Source organism: Pseudopipra pipra, chromosome 1, assembly GCF_036250125.1.
Source record: "Pseudopipra pipra isolate bDixPip1 chromosome 1, bDixPip1.hap1, whole genome shotgun sequence".
Classification (NCBI taxonomy): domain Eukaryota; kingdom Metazoa; phylum Chordata; class Aves; order Passeriformes; family Pipridae; genus Pseudopipra; species Pseudopipra pipra.
The window spans coordinates 109635420-109660937 of NC_087549.1; the positions used below are offsets into that span (position 1 = coordinate 109635420).

Below are 25518 nucleotides of genomic sequence, written 5' to 3' on the forward strand. Positions count from 1 at the left end.
CGCATAAAATCTATTGCTCTCCAAAGAAGAGCAAGAATTTTAGTTTTCATTCTCAAAGCTTGACATCTTCTATGTCAAGCCATTACTTCATCTGTATTCTACTCTGGAACTTACCTCAGTAAGTTTCGCGTTATCTTTCTTCAGTTTCACAAGATACTGAATCTTCTGGTTTAGGTTTTGATGACCAAGTAGCTTCCCGTTCTCTTCAGCAAGAGAGTCAACTTGCTTCCTCAGCAATTCTATTTCCTGTAATTAATGTAAATACATTGTGTACCTGTTAGCAGTAGCCTTTCCTGCTCTTTTCAGAAGAAATAGCTTCTTAGAGCTACAAACATACTAACATTTAAGTTATTTGTAACATATGATGCAAGAGTTGGTTCATTCAGGAAATACGTATTTGTCTTATGTGTCCTTAGATACTATGTTAGATCCTTCTAAAGGTAAAAAAAGAGCACTAATTTATTTGTATTATGAATTGCAACACTGATTTCTGTACCCAGACTTCCACTAGTGCAGAGAATAATATCACAAATACAACTAAACTGTAAGACCTCTACTTCTGCTGAATAAGATTTTACTGTAAAGACAAAAAAAAGATTATACAAGTGTAACCTTTTCAGTTCTGTCTCTTTCTTCATATGCTTCCTCCAGTTTTGATCTAATTTCTTCTTTTTCATTAAATGCTTTGAGCTCCAAAGTTCTCGTTCGTTGTAGCTCCAGAGTCATTTGATGACAGGCATTTTCTTGGACTCTGAGGATATTTTTGGTCTCTTCTAATCTGCCAATGTAAAAGAAGCATAAAAAACTTTAAAACCAATATAAATGGCATATAAGTGAATTACTACATCAGTCTTGGATATGGAGGGAGGCTCCTTTAAAAGTGTCCTTCTGAGATAATATATTTTTCTTAGAACTTAGTGTTAAGGGAAGGAAAAATTTCATTCTGCTTCACAGCTCTTGTCTTTGATACTATCAACTAGGCAGTGTTTGGAGATGCTCTTCTCTTTGGTGACTGTGCTCTTTGGTAACTGTTTGCAATCCAGGATATATAACTCAACTGAGGAGAAAGCAGAAACAGAAGCTTCACCGACAAGAACACTTTGAATTAATCCACCAAAGGAATGTAAATTTTCCAGCTAAACTCAGCCGCTCTTCAAGTTTCCCTTAAATTGCTTGTCTGTCTGTGACTTTTCCCCCAGTGGTCCTGTTGTTCAGAAACATCTCTGAGCAGCTCTGATGGCCTGAGCTTGTTTGGCCTGGTAACAGAAGGACCACTAGTTTGGATAGGACTAAAACTTTTTCAGCAGACAAGATGTCTGTAAGGCTCACAGAATATTGAACTGTGCCATCAAACTTTGCAGCCTGTCTACTAATTATATGAACTTTAATAATTTTCCAAGTCTATTCAAAGATTGTATAAATTAAATTATTTTTGTCATCAGTTTTATTTTACTGATTTTTACTCTGTGAAAACAGTATTCATTTGGTACATTTGTCAAGACATTTTCTTAATGAGGAAAGAAGATTTTCCTTCTTTGTGCATTATTTGTTTGTATGAGACCTGGTAGCACTGTTATAAAGCGTATTTCAGAGACCAGACAGGTATGAAAACACAATGCATCAAATAGGAAAATAATCCCTAATTGCCAGACTGGGGTTTCTGGAAAATTTAATGAAAGTTACTTTTGAAATGACCATGTGCATAAAAACTCTCTTCCTCCTTAAAAGAAGTTATGTACGTAGAAAGCATTCCATTAAATGTAAATAACTCAAGTATTAAAAGATTCAGCCACTATGAATCCTGAAGAGTACAGATTAGGAAAAGAATAGCAGGGCCAACATTTTCAAACTAATGTTTATCTACTAATTCAGTATTTTCTTTCTTTGCTACTATCCATCCAAGGTGCAAAACATTTGAATTTTGAGGACTATTTGCGCAATTGCGCAAACACAATCTAGGAGTCCTCTAATAACAAAAAATTTTCATTATTCAAGATTAACTGCAAAAATTTAAACAAATAGCATAAAAAGAAAATAATTAGATTATGTTTAAAATTATAAAACATTTATGATACTAATAAAGAAATGAACAGTATTTCAATTCAATTTGAAAAGCAATGTGCTTAGAATTCATTGCATGTATAAAACTTGAACACATAAATAACTTTAAACAATTAAAAATGGCTCTTCCAATTCAAGTTTTTATGGTTCTACCTATTTCAGATTATTGTCCTGATATAATGCTATCCTTTTCAGTAAATGTAGCAATAGGTGCTACTACCACCTACTGATGAGAAAGAGTAAGAACTCAATGTGTCTTGCAGAAGTGTAAACATTTCCAAATTATGTCTTTTATAAATTCAGGTATTGGACTTCTAGTGCTTAAATATAGCTTTTTTGGGACTTCTAGTGCTTAAATATAGCTTTTCTGTCATTAATTAGTTTAATACAAGTTTCCAGATCAAGGAACAACATTTAGACTTACTCTGCTTTGATTTTCAGGATTTCCTCCATTGCTTTATTCTGTAAAAGTTCAAAAGCATTAGATACAGTCCTAATGTTTAACATACAGATATATATTTAAAATTATTTATCACTTAGTTGATGCTGTGTATCTCATTCCAGATCCTGCCAAAGTCATCCTACTGCTCTGTAGCTCACATCTCTAATATTCACTCTAAGTTCATATCTTTACTATATGCAGTATTTCCCATTTCATGCCAGCACAAATGACCCACAGCCTATCTCTCTGCCCACTCACACACAGCAAAGCTCTAACAGGGGCTTTTTCTGTCTGGGAAATCCATGGCAACCTCCGCTGTGACATTAACTTCCCTTTGACACAGACCTGACATGAGCAAGTGACACAATCTTCACTTTCCAACTCTGTGGAGATGAGTCAGATTTAGCAATCCAAATCTGTTTTTGCTTCCTGTGTAATCTGACACCCAGTTCACTTGTGTCAGGCTGGGATAGAAACCCTAAGAGCTAAGTGTCAGGCTGTGCCTATTAGAATTCACTAGAAATCAGTGTTTGTTTCACTGCTGTGAAATAGAAGAAAACAGGTTAATACTTCACAGCTGGTCAACAGCAACTGACGTGAGAATGATAATATACCTTGGCAAGTCTCTCCTCAGCAATCTCCTCCTCTTTCTCTTTGAGGTGCTGAACATCAGGATGTTTCTGATCACTAGGAAATTCAAGAATGAGGAAAGTTTCTCATAAACAGAAGAAACCAGTTGTAAAAGCATCTTATCCAGATTAAACCAGTAAATACGTGTAGTGGTTTTCACACGTGTTCATACTCAAAATACTGAACACATCATGAAACAACTCTGGAATGGTTTCTATATTCTTCTGCATTCCACGAACACCACATTTCCTTTTGTTAGAGTATAGAGAAACTACTGTTTTCATTAAAACAATTACAAATGTAATAACAATGCAACAGTTTGTTAGGCAGCTTTGCGATTAAGGTAAATGTTTTATTAGTTGGTGATGTTCAGGTGTATGTTGACTGCAAGAAAGCAACTCCTTCGTATAAGATAATTTGGCAAGACCACTGAGCAGTTAAGGAAGTGAAAGATTCTTGTATTTAGAAGACTTCAATGCTTTTTATTTTGTTAGTTCTTGATTAACATGACATTGGATGGAAGTAAGCAAACACCATACAATTAAAATAACCCACAAAGCAACATGCCAGTGGAACCACTTTATCCTTGTAGTGTGCCATAAAGAAAGAACTTAATTGGTTAGGAGTTTTATAATTGCATCAAATTATAATAAACACACTATTTTCAGTAACTGAAAATCTTTGTGAACAGATCAGGTGGGGTACTAAATGATGATGCTGTTTCTAAGGCCTTCTGCTTAGTTTGCAACAGACATTTGAAAGCATGTTGTGAATTGAAACGGGAGTCACAGAAAAACAAGAATGGTTATGTTGCCATGGAACACTGGATTCTGTGGCTTTGTTTTTCACACAGTTTATGGAGTAGGTGTCCTGGACCCAATTTTTCCACAGAAAACCATTACTTTTATATTCCCCACTTGTTGGATTCCTGACTTGGGACCTTGGGATATAATTTCATATGCAGTAACAATTCCCTGCTCCTGTTAGTTGATAGCAGTTATGGTTTGAATAGACCAAAGGTGAATACTATATTGGAGGTTTAAAAGTTCATTTATGTCTATGTTAAAACTTGTGTTGAATTAATTTGGACATTTGCTATCTACTGAATCCATAACTACACAAGTGATATGGCAATATATAATATGCAGGAATGGCTATGCATATAATTATTTTACATTCTATTTCCATTTCCTTTATAGAACTTTGTTGCATTTGAGAATTTGTGATTTAAGGGCAATAAAGTTTACAAGCCAGTAAACAGTTTTCATAGACAAGTTTGAGTCAATCTCCACAAATACAAACAGTATGTAAGAGTGTATTTCAAATAAACAGTGTACATTTTATCTTGTTTAATTATTTCAAGTTAAGATAGATTTTTTGTGTTTTATTTAACTTTACCTGTTCTTGCCTGGTCTCTGAGCTTCTACAAGACTCTGTAAACTCCTGTTGTTTTCCACCAATATCTGCATTTCCAGACGCAAGTTCTCCAACTCATTTAATTGTTCCTAAGCACGGAAAAAAAAAGAAGTTCGAAACATTTTATTTGAAGACCAAATTGCGATTCCTGTTTTCATTTCCAGTTGAACATGTTTCTGAGTAAAATAGAAGACAAAACTATTTATCAGAAAACAAGCACAGTTCTCTGGCAAATGTCTGCACTACTGTTCCATTTATAGTTGCATTAAAAAACTTGATTTTAAATAAATTAGAACAGTTTCAGCAGTAAAACCGATGTTAGCATTTGACATTCATGAACTCAAAACAACTCAGTTCTTGGGAAAATGAGATGTACTGACATCTCAAGCCAGTTGTCACATTTTGGGCCTAGGTAAAGGGAGGACCAAAACTGGCTTTCCTGCTTTAATGGACACACTACCAAGCAGAGCTCATTCAAAATCTAAACTCTGTGTTTTGTCTTATTTTAACCTTACAAATTGCCCGTAGAGATTAACTCATAGTACCTTCAGCCTTAGAATTTCATCATTTTTAGCTCTTCTTTCTTCATTCAGTTCATGCACAAGGTGCTCCAGATTTATTGCAGAAGCCCTACGATCAGCTATTTCTTGCTCATGGGTTTCCAAGAGCTTTGCCAAATTCACATCAAAATTAGGTGGAGTTTTTGGACACTGTCAAGTTAAAAGAAACAAACCAGACAAACTATTAGTAAAGAACTGTTTGCCCTATGTATTGGTTATATGTTTTAATACTTAATTGGAGACATATATTAAAAAAAATTCCTGGCAGACAAATCATCAATAATACAACTAAGTTACAAACTATGTGACTGGGAATTGACCATCTTGATACACTGTAATTTTTGGTTCCGGCCTGAAGCCATGCTGTAAAGTTTGTAGTTGTTTTTTATGTGTTTTAACAGGCATTATAACGAACATGTTTCTCTCACAAATGCCATACCTGAGGAAATGTTACTAAAGATGAGTCCACAAAGCAATCTATTTGCTTCATTTTTAGTTCATACTCATTCTTCCTGTTCTCCAGTTCCTCTGTCATTTTGTCCAACTATTAGAAACACCAGTAAGAATTAAATTAGCTCAAAATAAACACAAAATAGGAAAGAAAACAGAAGCTATATCTCCATTTTGAGCAGGCTTAAGTACACCTCAAGTTATTTTACATTAACTTAAACTTCATTTTTATAACTCTTGTATATTTAGCTAATAACTGTTAAACTTTCAATACTTGTATGTAACAAGCATTTTTGAAAGATGTATACATTGTATGCTGTGTAGTTAATCTGAATTTTGTTTGTGTTGCTATTTTATTTTCTTGCCTTACTAACATGGTCAATGTTTCAAAGGGCTTACTAGTACAGAAGAAACTATTATGAACTTTGTTGGCAAATATTACTGGTCAAAACATGATCTGATACAAAGATTTTTGAGGTATAGATTTGATCAGTTTCCCCAAAGAGAATATGCTAACTTGACAAAAGAACTCCTCTTTTAGATAATAACTTATTAGAGTTTTTGCCAGCACAAATATATTACATAGCACTATAACAATTATGACAATTATAGCTAAAATTTGGACAGAGGCTTAACATAGCTATTTAGTCTGCAAAAGCTCCAAATCATTCTCAGACTACAAAATTTATAGAGCTCAACACTTATGTCTGTTAGATAATGATATTGTTTGTGGATGAGCAGAGGAAAAGGTAGATGATACTGCTGATAACCTCAGGTTGCTCAGTAACTGATAATTTTACTCTGCTATCTCTAGACATCATTTCCAAAAGATTTAAAAGTTTACCTAGCCTTTGTTCAGAAGCTTTTAGACTACTATTTTGCTTTTACGAGAAGGAGCATTGCTCTTCACCAAGAGTACTTCATACAAGATGCCGTAAAATTACATGTAAGAACTTTTCAAAAGCTAGAATTAACTACAACTCCTCTCAATGGGCTAATTATCAAAATTTCTTTGTTTTACCTGTTCCCTAAGTTCCTGGATTACTGCTTCTTTCTTTGCTATGTCTTCCTGTGCACACTGGAGCAACGAATCATGTTTCTTGGAGGCCTCTGTCAGACTTATCAGCTGATCAGTTGTATAACGCAATTCTTCACACAGAAGGTCTCTCTATTTTAAGTCATTGGATGAGTAAAGAAAGAAGTTAAAGTTATTACTCTAAGTCAGTTGTTTCAAGGTGTTTTGTGATTGGTGTCAAGATTGCTAGCAGCTACAAGCATCTCTCTTTTCCTTCTACTTTTTCATCATGAATTGTAGCAAGCATTCACCTATAAATTTCTTATTTTAGCATGTTTTCATATCCATGGTCTTGGCTGCAGAACAAAAATGAGAACTTTTCCACAGTATAGTCACAGTTCTTGTAGAAGATCTTTGGAATCAACCACAGTTTTAAAGTATAATATGTACTTAAAAAGAGATACAGTTCTCTGAATAAAAAAACAGAAAATAAAGATTTTAATCCATGCTGGAGCGATTACAGCTTTTTTAGTGCACTCATATTCTGTAGATACCTCTGGATTTATTCTCCCACCCGATCTGATGAGGCATTATGCCTACACAAGGTGTGTTAACCTAGAAGGAGAAACTGAACTTGGTATTTTAAATGCTACCTTGGATTAGTTCTTCTTGTCCAGCCAAGAAAGCATGAAGAAATTAGTAGCTAAAGTACAAAGTCAAGGAGAAACACTATGATTTTATCAGGAGCCATATACACCTAAGGATAATACTGGATTAAGAACTAGTACTTCAGTTAAAAAAACCCACGTAAACAAAAACCCAAAGTGGTCCCTTTGGCAGACAACTCAGTTTTGGGTTTCAGAATGTGACATTTAGATATTATTAATAATGAATATAGTCTGTTTTTTCTTAAATAGATTTACACTATGTTCAAAGGGTTTTGAGAAACAAACACTTCTCTGGAAGACTTTATTGGTGCCATATGATTGACTAGCAAATCTAATGACAGATGATCTTGTAGAAATTACGTGTAAGGAGGTGCTAGTGGTTTTGACTGACAGACACGTTCATCAAAGTAAGGGTGAGAGCAGTAACAGAAAAGAGTTAAAGAAAGATACAATTTTAAAAGGCAATCCCACAATTGAATCAACAATGCATCCTAAATCTGTTTCCAGCAGGTGGAGCTTTTAGTTAAAATTCTGAGTAAAGAAGTTACTGAATATAGTAGCAGTGGGGGAGGAGATAGTGTTAAACATAATATATTCTTCCACCTATTTTAATTTCTCAGCTGCATCATCTAAAGCTGCCATTAAATTCAGCTGGTGATTCCTTAGTGGCCTTAACAAAATTAAACCAGGCTTTTAGCATAGGCTTTTATGAAGTAGCTTATAAAATATTTATGTCAAATAACATGATAATTTAACAGAATTTGTCAGGTATCTCATGAAAAATTCTTTTAAGAACAGCTTAACTAGCTATAGTTGAAACTAAAATGAGGTTAAGTTTTACATGAATATTTTAAGCAAAAGCACATCCAACTGGTCTGGTTAAACAAACAATCATAATACACCAACATTAATGTTTTTACCTCAATGTTATCAGCTATTTCTCTTCCCTCCAAGGCTTCCTTTAGTTCTTCAATCTTCTTTTCCTGATCCTCTATGATTCCTTTGCTTTCTTCTTTTGCAGCCAGAACAATATTATACTTGCACTACAAAAACCCATTAAAATAAATTTTAGAATATTTTAGAAAAACATGTTATCAAGGAAAGCTGGCAAACATAATACAAATAAATGTACATCACAAATCTTATGACAATTAGAAACATTTAGAAATCTGTGTCAATGACTAATACCAGAATGATATATCACACTTGCTAAATTATACAAACTACGTTTTTAGAAATTAGTTGTCAGAATGATAGGAAAAGATTATTAATTTAATGTTAATTAGCCACCACAATACACATTACCCACTAAAATCATTATTAAAAGATAACTATATATATAAATTTGTCTCATCAACGTTCTGTCTGTAGAACCTTTTGAATTTGTAGTTCACACATAATATATTATCTGAAGCATTCTGTGGGTTGTTCCATCAGTTTGCAAACCAGACCTATTTTAATAAATCAGATGCATCATATTTATTCATAGTTATTCAACTACACAGTTTTAGTTCTTTATACTTGTTTTCAGATGTAGAACATAGTAATAACAGCAACACAAAAATTCACTCCCTCAAAAAATAAATTTACAATTCAGCTTCAATTGTTGAGGTTTTAAATTGCCAGTTTCTGAGAAAATCTAAATGTGACTGTCAGCTGAGCGTAGTTTACAAGATGTGAATAGGTCCCTTCAGAGATACGGCTTTTTACCCACCACATGGAGAGGGTTCCGTTTTCAAGACAGCCTTAGGCATAAAATGTTCAGAAGATTTCAACATGTCAAAACAAAGAAGTTTCCATCTAAAATGCTACAGCAAGTTATACTGTTTGAGACCCATGATAAGACATGTCATTTCTAAAGTACGATACCATGTCCTTCAAAATGACAGAACATACATTTATATCCTCGAGCTCTCTTGTCAACCCATGTATGGACTCAGTTTTATGATTAATTGAAGACCTCAGCTCCTGGATCTGTTTCATCAAGTCAGTTACAACTTCCTGAAACATAAAAAAAAGTCAATCCTATAAAATATATATAAAATCTATATAATATGTTACTGGACTTTTTTTGGTATATAATTTGTCAATCCCAAGTTTCAAACAATCATATGAAAATGAGGCCTCAAACTGCACATGTAAAGGAATAACAGAAAATGTGTTGCTATATCACTGGCTTTTGCTCTAAGCACTTCAATAAAGAATTAAATAACCTGCTGTGTTCATCAGAAGAGAACACTGGCTCGTTGATTTAATATTGGCTTGTAATGGGTTTCTAATAGGAGAACAGAAGTACCGTAGTTTAAGGGTACATTTGCTCGTAATGGAAAAAGATACATTCAAGAAACACCACTGCACTGACAATACCAGGTTACTCTGACCTTATGCATGTCAAATTTTTGGTTTTAGCATGAAAAAAACAAGGCTTATCATCGCATCATGCTGGGTAGTAAATGCACTATGTGGTTCCTTATGCCTGTTTTACATACAGGATATATACTTGCACTAGGGGAACTCTTGCTATTTAAGCTTTCATACACTGCAACAGCCTTTACATGAAAAAGTGCTTTGATTTTATTAATAAAGATACACACAGTCACAATCTTAAGTCACCTTCCTTCCCTTTTCTATTTGTCCATTACAACATGACTGGAAGACCCTATTAATCATGAGGGGAATTATGCACTGTTTAAGCATTGAATGTTTTGTCCAGTAAACAGGTTTACCTTGATTTTTTTTTGTTTACTCTTCAGTTAACTTGTGTTTTTTCTGAGTGCATACCAGTTTTCTACCTCCCTGCAAACTCCATGCAAGATTTATTTTACCTACATATACAGCCAGAATTGCCTAAGAGCACAAAATTACTAAGTATCACAGAAAGGCTCTGGGCTTTCAACTCCGCTACAGAACCGTTACCCATAAAACTGTGTACTAGTAACAGAAATAAGCCTAAACCTTGTCTGTATCATTTGTCTTCTTCAAAGAAGCAATAGTCTCTCCAGCAGCAGCCAGCTCCTGTTCCAATGTCCTCAGTTTTGCTTCCTAGAGAAAATAATATTGTGAAGGAGAGTCTTTATTACCTTTGAAGTGTGTTTTGTAAAGCCTCAAGTAATGAAAAAAAAGGAAGTAAGTTGTTAACCTTACAGAATAATAAAGCAGTAGCTTAACAAAATGATATGTAACCTGAGCAGTCTACATTTATTTTGCTGGTAATCAATGGAACAGTCAGCACAGGAATAAAACTGCTATTAATGCACAAGCAAATCCATGAACACGCAGTTTAAATATTCAAATCTGTTGCTGTACCTGCTGCTCACACCGTGTCACCATTTCAGAGACTGGTTTCTCCACCTGTGCTTTTTCAAGTATTTTCAAGAGCTCCCTGGTTAAGAAAACATTTCTAGTGAGAAATATAATCAAAACATAAGAGAACTTTAACAAAATCAAGTCACATGATTTATTCTTATATGGTTCTTATTTGCACTTAATTTATTTAAGAGTTCTTCAGTAATCACCTTCTCGGTGCTATACGAAAGACCAATAGTTTAGTTACACTGCTGTCAGAGGTGGACTTTCATTTTTGACATGAAGATCTATACTTGCAATGAAATTACTTTTGTCATGTTAATTGAACACATTAAAATGAAGTGCCGTTCTAATTTGGATAAAATAAAAAAGCCTGTTATGTAATTATTGTCAACCACCTGGGGAAAAACACCTCTACAAACAGGATCCTCATCTGAATACAAAACATAGCATGGGACAAAAACAATGCGGTCAAATGAAAATAAACCCCACCACTAATTAAAACTTACTTTGAATTGTTTTCTTTGTCTTCTTGTAATTGCAATGTTAGTTTTTCATTATGTTCTTTTTCTGTTTTCAGAAGGTGAAGAAGGTTCTAGAATAGCAAATATATATTGCTATAAGAAGTTACAACAGACGGTCTTTAGAATAATCTAAAACAAAATAAAAATCTAAACAAATTCTTAAGATGATTGAAACCTGCCTCCCTGCCATACCTTAATTTGAAATAGAAAGATCCTTAGCTTTGTTCTGGCCAAGTTCAAAAGTAAACTCTTATTCATATTAGGTAATTAGTTCTTTTCACCTGTCATTGATAATAATTTCATATAGCTATGATGTTCCTCAATATCCAAGGTTGTGAAGGCAGAAATTAGAATTTTCAATTGTAGATTAATTTAGGTGCATTTTTCAAATTCCAAGTTTGTTCAGAATATTAAATGATAAGGAATTTATATCAATAATTTTCAGTCTGTCAGCATTTCTTTAAACACTAAAAAAGGAAAACTTATATCAAGCTTCCTGAGCAGGCACAGTGTATGTACACTGTGAGAAGCAGGCAAAATCATTTGCAAAAGCCCTTGAGCAACCTTATTGCTGTTTTGCAGTCACTGCAGTCTGACAGGCTTTCAAGGACAGCATCAACTAAATTGCAGGACAGTGATCCACCACAAGCCATAGATCATTTTAACAAGATCACATCCACTATGAAAATTTTTAAGAAACTGCTTTGTAAAGATAGAATAAGTAGGCTAGTCCTGGTTAGCACTGAGATGAAAGGTCATCTCATCATTTCAATGTCAGGATTCTTTTCCAAAAAAGTTTCTTATTCCTTCACTAATTAACCCATCTCCCTCAACATTTCCAGGGCAATTTCTTCAGTCCAAAACCTTACTACTTCACGATGCTACTGGATATTTCTTGTAGCCTGTGGTTGTGAAAATCTTGCACCAAGTTTGGAAAAAGGTTTTGGGTACATCTTCCAAATGAAAGCACCAAGAAACCTATTATTACTGTGGAATCTATTATTAATGATACAATTGAATTAAACAGGAGTTAAACAATGTGGATATGATATAATAAACTCCTTTGAAACCCTCAACTGTCTTACACAAAGCTCAGTTTTCATTGCTTCTGCTTCTTGTTTTCTGTCCTCAAGTTGTTGCTTCAGTTGATCCGTCTCAAACTTAGTTACTTCCTGCAAATTGTCATAGTCATCCTGCAGACTTGCTTTTTCTTCAAGAATCTTTTCATGTTCTAGCCTTTATTAAAAAAAAAACCCAAATAAAAACTCTGATAAGGTTTGTGTCATTATAAAAATACTCCAATCACTTGTACTTTAAAATCTTCAAATAATATACAGAGTACAGTTATTTTAGAAAGGAGTGACTGACATAAATGGTAACTCTCTTTTAAACTCAGAAACACCAAATTTCTGAAGGCCATGGGAGATTGAAGTGGCACTGGCAGAGAAGGCAATGGACTTTTTCTGATCCCGAGAAATAAATTACTTCTTACAAAATCCTACTGAAATTTCAGTCCCTGTGTCTTGATAATGGAGTTCACCATTACAAAAAAATATATCTTTTTTTTTAGGCAGTTGCTGGACAAAAGGCTTTGATAGAAGGATCCTCAGTATCAACATCTGCTTAGCTGATATTCAGGTCATCTATCCCATTTAAAATCTTTATATATTCTGGACAAGTTTGGGTTATTTTTCTCTAAATTGTTGCACTGAAAATTTACTTCATTTGGTTTTTCACAAAAGTGAAAAGCAAAGAGGGGTAAAAGAACTGCTAGGCAAGTGTTATGAATCATGTTACTAAAGGAGGGCCTATAGAAAGAATACCCTCTACATAGTCAGTATTTCTGCTAACACTGAAGGCATCAATGAAACCGTGGCATTTAGTTTCAATTTCCAGTTCCTGGTCTCACAATGCATACTCAAAAAATTACTTCAGCTAAGATGTGACCTACTGTAATGCAAAACATAGCTAAGCTTTCCAGGAAAAAAACCCAAAACCAACATAAAGCCAAAACACAACAAAATAAACAAAACCTAACAAAACCAAGTCATGCTAATGATTCAAAACCTCATCTCCCAATAATAATGGCCGTTATTGCAGAGAAGGTAATGAGCTTTTCTGGTTTCAATAATCAAACTTTAGTTGTTTTTTATGAATTTCTTCCTGCTTGTATTTTTAGAGCAGCATCATTATGTCACCTAATTCATGTGATCGGAATGACAAATTCTGTCTCTTCAGCCACTTAACTTTTGGAGAGCAATGAGCTTATAGGTATATCCTACTTAATGGGAAAATGCTAAAAGTAAGGCAAAATTAAGGCAGCCTCATTTCATTTCTTTCTGCTAATTTCAGCATGGTTCCCCCCCATCATGACTCTGAAATAGGCATAGAAGAACTGAGCAAAAAGAAAAAATAAGCAAAGGACATAAGACATAAACAAACAGAAAACAACTTTAGAGAAGCATGTAAAGTGCAAGTTCAGATGCAGGAGAGAAGGACTAAATCACTGTATGCATCCAGAAAGGATGTTAAGGCATTTTACCAAACTGCCAACATACCTCACACTGTCCAGCTGGAACTGTACATCCATATGTCTACCAGAAAGCTGACTCATTTCTTTCTCTTGTTTTTCCCTAAAGGCATTATATTCCAATTTTAGAGCAGACAGCTCCTTGTCTGCAGACTGCAGGACAATGCGCAAGTCATGGACTTCACTTTTTAATACTGTCAAAAAAATCCCAAATAATTTTCATGTTATTTGGAAAACTATGCTAGATACATGACATGTAATGTTACAGAACCTGCTGGGAAAGTCTTACAAAACTGCGCTTTTTCAGTGGAACTAACCTTGAAAGTCACACACAAAAAGGCTTTGTGAATGAAAAAGGTCAATGAAACATGGAGTTTAAGAAGTAAAGGTTTATGAAAAACATTCCAGACAATACCACTGCATTTCTATAGACCAATAGAGGATTTCTCCTTAATCTTATTTAATATTTTCTTTTTAAATACTATATCCTGTACCTCCTTCACATTCAGACTAAAGAGAGCCATTTTGAATATTGTGTACTGTACAAGATTAAACGAAGATATTCTGCAAGTATCAAAGATTGCTTTCTTTAAAAAAAAAAAAAAAAAAAAAAATCAAACCAGTATGCCTAACAACCCAAATAGTTACTCAGCATGTGCTATTGTTGATTCAAAACAGTAAGACACCTTAAAAGTTTTAATGAAATTTCAGTATTACATAGACTTACTATCAGCCTTGCTTTGACTGTCTTGAAATTGCTTTTCAAGTGATTTTATCTGTTCGAGGAGCTCCTGGCGCTCTTTACTCCAGTCATTCCTTTCGGATGAAAGAAGCTTGAGAAGAGAAGTAAAATTTTTAAATAGAAGGAAGTGTAGGAGTGGCTAAGTCACAGCTGTAATAATAACGTAATACTGTATTAAAGCATTTCATCACCTGACTATGAATGCAGAGCACATTTTTCTTTAAATTAGTGACTCTGAAAACCAATACAAGTGCAAGGAAAAAAATAATTTATATAACTGAAGATATTACCTTATCTAAAAATTTCATTTAAAAGCAACCCACATCTTAGGAGGTGAGATCTTCTCAGAACAGAGCTATCAGAAGTGAGACTGAGCGGGAAAGAATAGAGACCTAATTTCCTTTTCTATCATCAACCCCAGTGATTAAGCAGGACTTATAAATATTTGATAGATAGTTCCAATTGAGACAAATAGCATTTTCAGCTTCCAAAGTTTAAAATTTCCTTGTTACTAATGTTGTTTCCCAGAAATCATCGAGTTGGCCAAACTCAACCACAATAGGGCCTATTTGCTTATATTTAAGATCAAGCAAGTCCAGAATCACAAGATTTAAAACCAAACTCAGACTTGCAGTGTTATGTTAAATGAATGTTCTCTGCTCACTCCAACTCCAGGGGGGTTGGATTAGGTGGCCTTCGAATCAACCCAAACTATTCCATGATTTTAAGTCCTTGCCTTCCTGCACAGCCTTGAGCCATGATGCTATGTAAATTTTTCAAAAGTCAAAATGCAAGTAACATTGCAAGACCTCACTAGACAACACAGCAGCATGACTGTATTATATTGTTAAATGAGCCCTGAATTGTTCTCTCACCTCCTGTATTTGTGTAGAATGATGCTCGAGTTTATTAATATGCTGCTGGAGTTTTATATTCTTGCTTTCCTCTTCATCCAGCTTTGTCTGCATTGTGCTCAGTTGCTCCTGTGACACAACAGACACTTAAATTTAGAGCACCCATCTTCCACTTATTCTCACATGCCATATGGCAGTCTGTGCATATTAAATATAAAAATGTCAACAAGTTTCTATATTTATGACCTGAACCAACAGAAAACAGAACACTCAAAAAATAAACTGGTATCTGAAGTAGCTGATTTCTCCTATTTCTAACTGAACTGCCAAAACACAGGAAAATCCATCAGGGAATACAAGGACTGAATCCTATAAACACTTACTTTTCAGACATGTGTTTATCTTGGAGAAATAAGGCTTTAAAAAAAATTATTCAAAATATACAGTAGCTAAATTTCTTAGAGGTTCTCTGCACTATAGTAAGAATCAAAGAGGGGGTTTGGCTATTGTGCCAGGGGTTCACATGCACTGAACTTATTTCCAGCTTCTAGAGAGTAGTTCAGATAACTTTGTAGAGCTCTTCTACGTGACAAGACTGCCCACTACAAGGCAATTAATATTAATGGTGGACAAGCATTATGTGGCAGGTTTCTTAAAATAATGCTGTATTATATATTAAGCTTGTGTATTGTTCCAAATGTAGCTGTCACAGGGACTTATAAAGAGGACTCCTCAGGGACAACTTATCAGGTTAAAAAAGTAAAAGTACAAATGCCGTGTATATCTTAAACTACTTATGATATTCAACTCTCAAATCCCTTTCAGTATTTTGTTGTAAATCCTCTTTCACTTAGAATGTATAATTAGAGAACTGTTTCATGTTAAGTATTCATGAAGTGCTTCAGTTTCCCAAGCAAATTAAAATATATTTGGTCAGGGGGAAGTACTTCATGCCAAAGCCCACCCTATTATAAAGTTACACATACAGACACTTCAGTTTTTATTCAGAACAATCACCTGTGCCACTTTGAGCTCCTCAGCAATGGCCTCATATGCTTGTTCACTCATCTCTGGAGGAACTGGCTCTTTCAGAATGTCATCCATCATCTCTTCAGAATACTGAAAATCTTCAGAATTATAATCTGGGCTTATTCGTGGCACTAGACGAGACCTTAGCTGGTAAGCTTTAGTTGGAGTGGTTATGTTCTGTTACAAAGATTACAAAGAAGTCTTTATGTTAACTATATAATGAAATCAAGCCTTTGTCTGGTGTTGTACTTCATAATTCTATAACCAGAATAATGAAATAAAATGCTTGAAGTGGTTAGTTCTAAACCACTACCACTTTTTCAGATTCGTCATCTGATTACAGCAGCAAGTCATTCAGCTAACACTTCAGAACAAGTAGCCTATTGGGTTTATTGCATATGGAGAACTCTCCAGAACACTAGTTAGGTTAAGGGATCATACAAATGACTGTCTGTATTCTCATAAAACTTAGCAGTAAGTATGTATGGCTTTAAATAAACTTATTCTCATACCTTAAGGCTTTCTCTGTGTAGCTTTTGCAACTGAGACACTTCTCGGCGCTTGTGTGCTTTGGTTGCCTCCAGAATGTTTTCAAGATGTTGGTTTGCTTTGCGAAGGGATTGAAGCTCTGATTCCAGTTCCATATGCTTCTTCCTGTTTAGGAAGTATTTTACTACTGTCAAAACTATTCCAGCAGTATGCTCTTCCATCAGCAAGAATACGCTGCAGCATTGCCAATAAGCAAACTGCAGTTGAACTCTTGCCCAAACATTGAAATGCACTATTTTGAGAAGAAAGTCATCACTTCTGTATTAAAAAGTAAAAATAATGTATAGAAAATTAAAAAGCTAAGAAGCTTATTTGTGCTTGCATAATGAAGCAAGCAGATGGATAACTAAACATGTCAGAAAAAAATCCATTACACGGTAAGAAATAAGCTGAGAGCTCTGCAGTTCCTTTTATGAGAAAGTGATATCACCCATACCAATATGGTTTTCAGCTTTAAAAATGTTATCCAGTTATATGAGAAGTCTGAACTGGAGCTTGCCAGGATTAAAGAAAATCCTTTAAAGACTTTCTTTTTTTTTTGGGAAATGCTGCTCTGTTAAGATTATTTTGCCCTCCAAGGGTACTTTAACTGAAATCCAGCAGTTGAGCAGAAATTAAGGAATACTTTTCATTAGGTATTTTGCAGAGTTACATGCCGTTACTGTGATAGTTGTGCATTAGTGACATAATGGTAGGGTCAAGGTCTACAGACAAATGGAAACATGCTATTTCATCTTTTGGCAGTTCTATCACTTTCCCTCATGTTTTTGGCATCTGCAACAAAACTTATGGAACAGAGTTCCGTAAGTTTAGTTCTGACTGCTATTAGACAGCAGAAAAATAAGCATACATTGATTTTTGTGAATCATTATTATACTCAGCTTGTACACTTACAGCATATAGTTACACCTGCACGTAAAATTAAGCATCCAGTTACTCTGAAACTGGAAACAAGTTCAAAATTTAGTGTAATTTAGTGACTCCATAGGCTTAAAAGCACACTGCTGTTTGACTGAACTCCACTATGAAAATGTCAGTAATTGATAATAAAATGCATACATACTATCAAGAAAGCAAGACATGCACAAAATGTGAAATACATAAAAACAGGAATATATTTAATGGTCAGGAAAATAAAGTAATTAATATATGAAGATATAAACAGACCATTGTAATTAATCATATGGGAGAATTGATGGGACTGTTGAATTGATAACCTCATTGGTTGTAACGTTATTATTTATGAATTTCATAGGATTTGCTACACAGAAATCTAAGAATAAAAATACAGATTTGTACAACTGTCTGAGTAAGCAAAAAGAACATTAAAAGCTACTTTGCAAAAAAAAAGTGGGGAGGCAAAAATGGAACTATCTTGTGCCTGATGCTTTTCAAATTACACTCTACATTCACTAAAATCAATAAAAAGCAACAATGTTAGGTTCAAGCTAAAAATTAATACATATAAAAAAATATCAGGTCCCTTTTGCTTTCCAAGTTTGCATTACATTTGCTGGAAATGCAATGGTTTTTCTTGTATCTCCAGTAATAAGACCCGAATTTTTCAGAAATGGGGTTAATCAAGTCAAAGTCATGTTTTATTCACTTGCATATGAATATATGTACACTGAAGGTATTAGTCAGGCCTTTCACATTATCTTGTGCTGCCCTCAAGAAGAACAATGACAGGAAATTCTTTACTACATTAGTAAGGACAAAGTAGACCTTTATCTCATGGTTAGATATCAAAGCAAATGGACATAAATGTACTACTGACACCATGTCTTTGGGCTAATTTGAATTAAATCTCTGTTCCAATAACAAGTTTCAAGACAGTGGTATTACTGCCTTCTTAAAAAAAAAACTTTGAAGCAGAGACAAAAACATTAACCAATAGGTTAGCCAAAATTTTCTGGGGTACTTGGATTCTACATTTATGGTGACTCAAACTTGCATTATATTAAAAACTCAACCCCATCAACTCTTAGTTCTTGTCACTGCTTTCATCTGTAATAATTCAATTATTAAAAAAATACTTGCTCAATGTAGAAACTAAGCCAAACTCTCCCTGTGTTGTTAAGCAGGTGGTGACTATCAGAATTTCAGGGTATGTCCAATCTCCTGCGTGTTGTGAAGCACTTTTTTTTTTTCATCTTAGTATAAAGAGTGGCTTTGGAAAAGACAAAGAAATCTGCAACAGTGCAGCCATGCCTTCAGATTGAATCATGGTTGTTCCCTAGTCTGGGAGGAACTATGTTCACCAGGAACACATTCTGTGCATGTGGCATTGCTCTTAACCTGGCCCTCTCTTTGCAAAGAACAAATTTAGACTGTATGTTCAGGATTCGAGATTAACTTTTAAAAAGCAATATAAATAATTACTTAAAGACATTTAATTACAGACAATTCTATACTGTTTTGTCTCACTTGGTTAGCTCTTTAAATTCTTCATATTCTTGCTTTGAACTTGCCAGTTCAGTTTGAGTCTGTAGCAGGCGTGCTTTCAGCCTTTCAACAGATGCCAGAGAGTTGCCTTCTGCTGATATGGTGGTGGAATATAAACGATGACCTAAAGAACAAACATATACCCTCTGAAATCACAGAGTAGCTCAAATATTTTAAGTTTTACTAAAATGAAAGCATTAGGGCTTTTGAACAGCATAGCGGCAATTAAATTGACGAAAACAGGTATTAGCAGCAGTCCACATGAAAACCAATAGACTGATTAATATTACTGCAGTCTTCATGACAACTAAGGAACACAAAATGAGAGTATAAATGGTGTTCACAAGGTGCAAATCCAAATTCCCTATTGTTTGAAGGCCACTATGAATAAAATGAAGTAAACTTGTTTTATCAGTCTTCACATATCGCTTTGAAGAAGGCAAAAGTACATCGACAGTAATTTTCAACACTATGCAGCACACAATAGAAATATGGTAGTAAACTTAGCTGAAAAAAATTACCTCCAGTATTTTTCTCTTTGGCCGAAGCTTCCAAAAAGGCTTTTTCTAGCTCTGCAATGGTCTGAGCATCAATTTCCTCAGCCTTTTTAACTGACTGTAAAGAACGAAGTTTTTTATTCTCCTCTCTGAGGTTATGGTTCTCCATGGCATACTTTGCAATTCGTGGGTGTTGTTCCATCTGTGAATATAAGCAATATTTTATTCAACAGTTTTTTCAGACAATGCTATACCTACCTAGCTGTTACTCTAGTACCTTTAATAAGCATTAAATTGTAATGGAAGAGGAAAAATGGTATTCCCGACAGTAGTTAAAACTGCCCTCTTTTTTTTTTGTTTTCTTACTGCCTTGGAATCTACTCAAAACAAGACAGTGAGCTTACATCTTATGTGTTTACTCTTCCACTAGTAATAAAGCAGTAGAGGCTTTCCTTGCTGCTCTTGACATCTCTTTTCAGTTTCAACTTTGAGGTTTGGCTTTCTTAACACTGGCCTTGCATGCCATAGTAATGTTTCTATAACATTAAAGGACCGTCCTGACTTCTGCATCTCCCCATCCCATCCCTTTACTACAAAGCTCAGTTATGAGCTACGGATTCATGCTATTTTTTCAAGACATTTATTCCTTTTTCCTACTTGTGCTTGGAGGAAATTGTTTTTCAAGAACTTGCCTTCTCTCTTGAGCTTTTCTGTTGTTCAAAACTGCCTCACAAATGAAACCACACCTGCCAGATACCTGAATAACCTGAAGCTTTCTCTCCTGAAGCCTTAGGTATGTACTTTGCTATTTGCCTTCTTCAAACAACTCCAGGACCACATCACCCCTTATTTGTCCATCTGGCATCTGTGTTATTATCCTTCAGAAACCTGCTGCATTACTTGCATCCTGCTGTCTTTCCTTTTCAACAAATGTCATATAGCTTAAAGCCTCCTTTAAGAATGAGGATTTGTCATTTCTGTGAGTTGCTGAAAGGATATTTAGTCCTCTACCTAACCCAGAAAAGGTGGCCTGTGGCCAGCTCCCAAGCATAACATCACCCTTACATCACCTCTCCTCTTACGCAAACTCACAAGCTCTAAACCCACCCATTGTCCCTTTGTAGGGAAACTCCATACATTTGAGATGCTTGGAGTTAAAGGAAGCCACCACCCATCCTTTTCTTTCCTAAAAAGACTATCCACTCACCACAGAACTCCATTACACAAACTATTCTCACAAAAGAAAATGGTTCTAGAAAAGAAAAACCGAAGACTTACCTGTTCTCTGAGTGTCTGCACTTCCTCCCTCAAGTCACTAAGGAGATCATCTTGCTCTTTTGGCAATAAAATTCCACCAGCCTCTTTATGTAATCTCTCCAAGCGAACAATATGGTCTTCTCGGAATTTAACTATCATTTTATTGGACTGAACAAATTTTTCCTTCTTGGCACACAGATCTTCTAGCTGAGCAACTTTTTCTAATAAATTCTTAGAAAGTACATATACAGATTAGTGGGAAAACAGGAGTTACACTAGGTGAATTTTTAAGGTGCACATATCACATACATATGCACAGGCAGACAAATAATGCAAAACTCAACAGTAATTATGTGAATACACAGACTATCATTTGCAGCAGATTCATAAGAGAGCAAAGCTCATACTAAGAACCCAAGTTACACACCCTATTGCAAAAACTGTACTTAGAAATTCCAATATGATTGGGTAGACTAAGTATTCCGTTAAGTACATCAGATACAGACCAGTAGAGTGCCTGTTTCAGTTAATTTTCTTTAAAAAAAAAAAGAAAAATAAAATCCATTTTGGTTGTTTCAGTACTACACCATGACCGAAGCACAGTAAAATGAGGATGACTGAGAGGCTTGCTTCAAAAAACACACTGTGGACCCAAATACTAAAAAGCACAATCAAAATTAAGTGAAATTAGAAGTTTGTTGTTCAATTTTTTCTTATTAGAAAATCCAATAAACAACGCCCTAAAACTGAACATACTATGAAAGCTATCCTAAGACTTGTTGGAATTTGAAAGACAGAATAGAAGCATAGAATCATTTGGTTGGAAAAGACCCTTATGATCATCAAGTCCAACTGCGAACCCAGCTCTAACCAAGTCCACAGTTAAACCACATCCTTAAAGTGCCACATCTTCATGTCTTTTAAATACCTTCAGGGATGGTGACTCAACCATTTCCCTGGGTAGCCTGTTCTAATGCTTGACAACCCTTTCAGTGAAGAATTTTTTCCTAATATCCAGACTCGTGTGTGTCTAAGCGATGTAGCAGAATGCTGACCATTACCCCTTGGATTATGGGGGTTTCATTCTGCTTCCCATCCCTGTCTTCCAGCTCAGGTGGCTGGGTACCTGGAGAACAACTGTTCTGGTTCTGTTAAAGACTGAGGCAAAAGTGGCATTAAGTACCTCAGCCTTTTCCTCAGCCTTTGTCACTATGTTTCCCCCGCATCCAATAATGGATGGAGTTTCACTTTAGCCCTCCTTTTGTTGCTAATGTATTTATAGAAGCATTTTATGGCAGTAGCCAGATTAAGTTCAACTTGGGCTTTGGCCTTACTAGTTTTCTCCCTCCATAACCTCATAACATCTTTGTAGTCCTCCTGAGCACTACATATTTGATCTTAAATGTTGTTTGACTAAGTTCCCTTGTTACTAAACCTTGTTAGCTTTGGACAGAGTATTTTTATTCAAACCCAAAGAAAATCATTAAGAGAGTCAGTTTCAATATGCTCACTGGTCTCTCACCAGAGAGTACCCTGAATGCACTTAGAAATATTAGTGCCAAAATATTACCTTCTTTTCACCTTCTGATTTCTCCCAGAACAGCATTGCTTCAATAAAATTGTTCATGTAATTTATGTTGTTCTTCCCTTTTTCAACAGCATCTGTAGGGGAAGTCAAAGAAACAAATCCCATATTTATTAAAATACTAGTTAACCAGGTTTTGCTGCATATATAAAATGACAATTCTGTAAAGAACATTTAAATGAATTCTTCGAACAGTGTAATTCCTCTACAAATATCACATGCCATATCCAGAGTCTACTGTGCAGACAGTAATTCCTAGTCACCTGCAAGTGCTGATAAAGAACAGAGCTAATATACATAATTGTATAATTAACAAAGTTGTGCAAGCATTGAATGGCCTTGCAATGAACTTTTATTAAAATGAAAGAATCAGTCCATTCAGCTAAGTATATCTATAAAATGCAAAATCCCTCTGAAATTAATTTGATAACACTAAGCCATTATTAGCATTATTAGTACTGTTTGTACATATTAAAAGTGGACTGACTGGTTTATGAGAGGGAAATTCAGGAAAATAAGCATGAATTATACGGACAATTAATGGCTTACTCTGGAAGGAGAGTGTCCACACAAGGGATTTAAAGGGTTTAATAATCCACTTAGAAATTAATTCGAAATAGCTTTTCTGAATATCCTCACACAGACAGGACTACTTATTTATGGAATACTAATCACCACAGTATCTAGGTGCATAATAACTACCCCATTGTAATTTAATATATTTTAAAATGACATCATGTTTTTAGAGTATCTAGTAAGCAGATTTTATATTTGTGTGATCAACTATTACAAACATAATTTAAACGCATAGAACAAACAGAGCTCTGATACATTAAATTTTGCACAAAACTCCTCCTCAGTGTTTAAGTACCATCACTTGCTTTCCCTCAGAACTCTACTGCAGGTCTAAACGTTGAGTCCTCCCTCTGTCAATATTCGTATATTTATGAACAGTGATGCAGTGTCGTACATCATTACTGACTTGTTTTTACTGGTTAAATGTGTATGCAAGCAAAGAAATACTTTTTCCTTAGGAAACCTCAACCACTGATGCTTTATGTTAGACAAAGCTTTCTAACTTCTGTAGTAACTTCTATTGCTGTATCTTGTATTTCTTGGCAAGGTCAGGACAGAGTTCACTCAGGAACACAGAGGTTACAAGACAACACTTACTACCTTGCAATCAAATGTTGTAAGGTAGATAAATACAACCTCTGTAAGTCAGTTCCTACAAAAATATAAATTGTTCAGAAACTTAATGAAGGCCTCAACCCTCCAGGCTACAGATGTAGCAAAATCTTTCTTCCTCACCCCCAGCTCTTACCTTCTGATACAGAAATACTGCGCACAGATGGCACTGAAGTAAGCTGAGCAAGCTGCTCTTTCAACTTCTTGACCTCAGCTTGCAGCTGGCTCACATTTCCTTGTGTGTCTTCATTTACCACAGCCTTTCATAAATATGAGAAAATTAGGAAAAAGCTAAAAATAAAAATCTTACAGAACAAAACTCAGAGAACACCAAGCAACAAAGCTACTGAGAAGTCTTCCTATCTTAGGAAAAGAAGAACTTAGGGGAAAAGCAGTGTTCCATTTAGTAAGAAACCAGTAAGCAGCACTTGAGATAGAATTAGAGGTTAAAGTACTTAATATTTTCTGCAGAATTTTGTCTGGAGCTTTTTGACCAACAAAGCAGTATACATCAGAGACAGATTCAGCTAAATGCCAAGATACTTTCAAAACCCATGAGAAATTACATTTTGGGTACTAGCATATATATAAAACTAGATAACTGAAATAACATTGAATCAAAATTTTTTATCACAATTTTAATTTTCAGTACTTTTTACTTTTCCAGTTAAGTGCTCTGAGAACAAGCAATGAATACATGCTATTGTCAGCCATTACCTAGTTCCAAGATGTTGTCCTCTCTTCATAATCAAGAGCAAACAAGCCCTTTTCAAAAATAATCGGTCATTAAAAAAAAATTAGAAAGCAAACTTAGTGCTTTCTAATAAGCTAAATCAATTTAAATTAGTGAAAGCACAGAAGTATTTCAATGAAGCTACCCTGCTTGTAGATATGTAGGCTAAATGACAAGAAACTGCTTGTTGCTCCAATAAACACATCGAGTAACTCTCTTACCTTGTTTTTAATCAACTTTGCTCGCTGAGCAAAATTAAGAGTGGACAGAGTTTCACCAAAACACTTGGATCCTGGATGAACATTTGCAATGATACACGTTTTTGCATTACCACCAAGGGAATCCTATTTAAAAACAAGGAAGTTAGTCTTATATGCATGTTTTTGGTAACAATACAAAACCAAGAGCTAAGGGCAACTGTGTATCATTTTGAACAAATTTCAGAAAGAATTTCATTTAACAAATATCCATGCTAGGTAAGTTTCTCAGATTTTATTTCAAATGTGGATATAAAGGATGTGACTGTAAATAAAGACTTCATTTGGGTTTCCAAAACCTTGACTGTATTATTTAACAATTTGAGATACTTTTTACATCTGAAGAGCAGGAGAGGAAAAAATCCAAACAAACAGAAAAATATGCAGGGAATAAAGTAGATATTTCACTTTGTTAGCACTACTTTGAACATCACCTAGCCTGTAGATTGTTCCAATCTATCTTCCTTCTGGTGGCAATTGCCAAACAAACAACATCACAAATCAACAGATTCTTGATCAAGGATATAAAATGAACCTATCCATTTTACATGCACGTCTCTGGATATTTCTGTGCTGTTTAACAAGTAGCTCTCAAATCTCTGGAGAAGGCAGCAGTTATACCTAAAACTAAAAGTCTAGTGCTACAGAATAGTCTACAAGCCTCAACATCATTCTCTCTCTTTCTTTCTCTCTCTCTCTAACAGAGAAGGTCATGTTTATGGATTTCTTTGCAGTACAGACACCTAAAAAAAATAACCACTTAAAGTAGCAGCTCAAACA

General features: G+C 34.9%; 1 protein-coding gene across 1 annotated transcript in view; it reads right to left on the bottom strand.

Moving 5' to 3' along the window:
- Positions 1–25518, bottom strand: part of KIF15 (kinesin family member 15) — a 36769-nt gene that overhangs the window by 1651 nt on the left and 9600 nt on the right. The window contains exons 10-34 of the mRNA XM_064670735.1: positions 24703–24825; positions 23885–24008; positions 22546–22637; positions 20997–21206; positions 19743–19920; positions 19204–19345; positions 16740–16881; positions 16216–16404; positions 15220–15327; positions 14330–14435; positions 13631–13796; positions 12158–12308; positions 11058–11143; positions 10549–10624; positions 10198–10284; positions 9139–9243; positions 8163–8285; positions 6581–6727; positions 5549–5653; positions 5095–5259; positions 4532–4638; positions 3118–3190; positions 2486–2523; positions 613–778; positions 115–246 (exon numbers count right to left, since the gene is read on the bottom strand). Of these exons, the coding sequence (XP_064526805.1) occupies positions 115–246; positions 613–778; positions 2486–2523; positions 3118–3190; positions 4532–4638; positions 5095–5259; positions 5549–5653; positions 6581–6727; positions 8163–8285; positions 9139–9243; positions 10198–10284; positions 10549–10624; positions 11058–11143; positions 12158–12308; positions 13631–13796; positions 14330–14435; positions 15220–15327; positions 16216–16404; positions 16740–16881; positions 19204–19345; positions 19743–19920; positions 20997–21206; positions 22546–22637; positions 23885–24008; positions 24703–24825 (3141 nt within the window). The remainder of the gene's footprint in view (positions 1–114; positions 247–612; positions 779–2485; positions 2524–3117; positions 3191–4531; positions 4639–5094; positions 5260–5548; positions 5654–6580; positions 6728–8162; positions 8286–9138; positions 9244–10197; positions 10285–10548; positions 10625–11057; positions 11144–12157; positions 12309–13630; positions 13797–14329; positions 14436–15219; positions 15328–16215; positions 16405–16739; positions 16882–19203; positions 19346–19742; positions 19921–20996; positions 21207–22545; positions 22638–23884; positions 24009–24702; positions 24826–25518) is intronic.